This window comes from Salarias fasciatus, chromosome 6 (assembly GCF_902148845.1).
Source record: "Salarias fasciatus chromosome 6, fSalaFa1.1, whole genome shotgun sequence".
NCBI lineage: Eukaryota > Metazoa > Chordata > Actinopteri > Blenniiformes > Blenniidae > Salarias > Salarias fasciatus.
The window spans coordinates 18,130,175-18,132,543 of record NC_043750.1 but is presented as its reverse complement, the minus strand read 5'-3'; the positions used below and the strand labels follow the sequence as shown (position 1 = coordinate 18,132,543).

General features: G+C 37.9%; 1 protein-coding gene across 1 annotated transcript in view; it reads right to left on the bottom strand.

Annotated features, from left to right (window-relative positions):
* Positions 1-927: 927 nt before the first annotated feature.
* The window catches only part of LOC115389759 (leucine-rich repeat LGI family member 2-like), a 5,366-nt gene continuing 3,924 nt past the window's right edge, over positions 928-2,369 (bottom strand). The window contains exon 9 of the mRNA XM_030093338.1: positions 928-1,002. Coding sequence (XP_029949198.1) covers positions 928-1,002 — 75 coding nt within the window. The remainder of the gene's footprint in view (positions 1,003-2,369) is intronic.

Below are 2,369 nucleotides of genomic sequence, written 5' to 3'. Positions count from 1 at the left end.
AATGCAGACTTTACGCGCAGTAGTTTGTCTCTGCTATTTCTTGAAGAAAAGATTTCTGTCATTGTTGTCATTGTTTAAAAACACATTGAGTGAAGAGAAGAGATGAACTGTCACAGCAGCTGTGCTCCAGTTTTCTGAAACTGCTGAGCCATTTTTCTCTCTTGTCTTTATATCAATTAACAAACCATCTGATCTGCCACGTGGAGTTCATTGTCACTTCAATTAAAGAAATCTGTTTTTTTTTTACTATGTTTCTACAGTTTTATTTCACCTTCAATTACATATATATATATATTTTTTTTTTTTGAGTTGTTATTCATTTTAGATAATTAGTCATTAACTCAGATAATAATGCTTCTCATCTGAGGAGATTTGATGTGCTCTGTCATATTCAACAGAAAATGATGTGTGTGAAATTGAACCCTATTCAGACACTGGATTGTGAGCGTTTGCTTTGTGATAGTTCTACAGTTTATTCCTTCACAATTTATAAAAAAAAAAAAAAAAAAAAAAAAAAAAAAAAATCTAGTCAGGATGAATGCTACGATATTAAACGGTCACCTCAAGGCTGACATTTTTTTGGACATGAATATGTCCTGTCTGGACTGTGAATCTGAATTAAATCACATTCTAAAAAATGACATGTAATCAGTTTATGTCGAGTGGATGTCAGTGTGTCAGGAAATCTACGACCTGACTTAAGATGACAGGGTGACTTGTAAAATTATACACCATCCCACAGCGACTGTGCCTGATTTCACATCTGAGCTGTAATGTTCTCGTCCAACCCTCATTGCTGACATACAAATTTCACTGATGGCATTTTTCAAATTATTGTTATTTTAAAATGTTAATTTTATTCAATTTTCAGTCTTCTTCAGTGTAGTTATCAATTGTCTTCTGGGATTTCACTAAAGTAGGTTTCTGTCACTTACAGTACAGATACTGTATCTCTCTCAACAGGCCTTTTTTCATGATGATGTTCTTCATCCTGACGCCTCCCTGTGGGGTTAAAACATTAAGTCAGCGTGTCTTGGAATTGGCCTTGGGACCCAGTTGAATCAGGTCTCAGAGTTTTTTGGGGGTTTTTTTTCCACATTTGGAAGACATTTTTTTTTATCTTGTTTGATCACTTTATTGGTTTTACCATTGTTAGATTGTCCAACAGGGTCAGCTTTTACAGTTTACTTGGTTTTATGTATTCAATTGAGTATTTAAATAAACTTTGACTTATCTCCAAAACTGCAGCTCTTGATAGTTGTTGCTGCTTCATGGTGGTCATCATGTATTCAGGAAGGTAACGTGGTGAACTGTCATTCATTTTGGCTCCATCAGAGAGTTGTCAGAACAAATGCGTTTGATTTTGTTGCTCATCGGTCGCCTACCCAGTGCTAGACCGGCCTTCTTCTGGATGTTATGGCTAATGGACATATGAACCATTGATCAGTCAGATCATCGTTACTGCTTGAGGATAGGTTATTTAAATTAATGTAATCTTATCCAACTCATACAGAAAATTTCAGGCACTTTTTTAAAACATAAGTTATGCAGCAGGAAAACTGATTGTATGTAATTGATCACATTTTATTATATTGCTATATGCGAAAGTATCAACAACTGATTTAAGTAATTACTTCTGGCTTTTTAATGTAAAACATTGCAAAAAAAAAAAGGTTGAAGTTGAAGTACTTTTTTTAAAATATCAAATTCAAAGTAAAAGAATTAAAATTAAGATCTTTAAAAAAAAGTATTCATGGCTGCCAGGGCATGAATGTTTTGTGGGGGGTCATATCAAGTGTATGGGGGGGCACAAATGTGCGTTCAGCGGGGGTGGGGGTGGGGGGGGGCTCTTGCCCCTGCGTAGACCCAGCCCTGTTTGAAGCTGATTGGCTGAAGTGCACTGTCAGTCAAAGGAGTAACCAACACCCCCTGCAAGAAGTTTCAATGGGCTCCTATCCAGACTAAGCTTAACTCCAAATCCAAATGTGGATGAGGAGTGACTGGGTCTGGTTTACGAGGCAAATGACAATAACCCAGACTCTTTCTTTCTCCCTTTACTGCCCAGACCGGTCGATACTTGAGCTCCTTTTATTTATTTCTTTACAGTTGTGTTGAAACTTAAACACCTTCTTCTCTTCTTCAGCTGAACTGATTTCCTCTTTGTAGATGGCGGACGCTGGCGCGCGTTGGCTTCCGCTCCCTCTGTGTTGCCACTAATTTAACACTGTCATCTCTGCCCTGGTTCCTGATCACGCTCTATCTGCCTCGTTTTTGATGCCCAACAAGCTTGGATAAGGACTTTTTACGATCACCAGGATATATCACTTCCAACAACTGGCTTACCGCTTCTGCTCCTGTCCCGCGCCGGT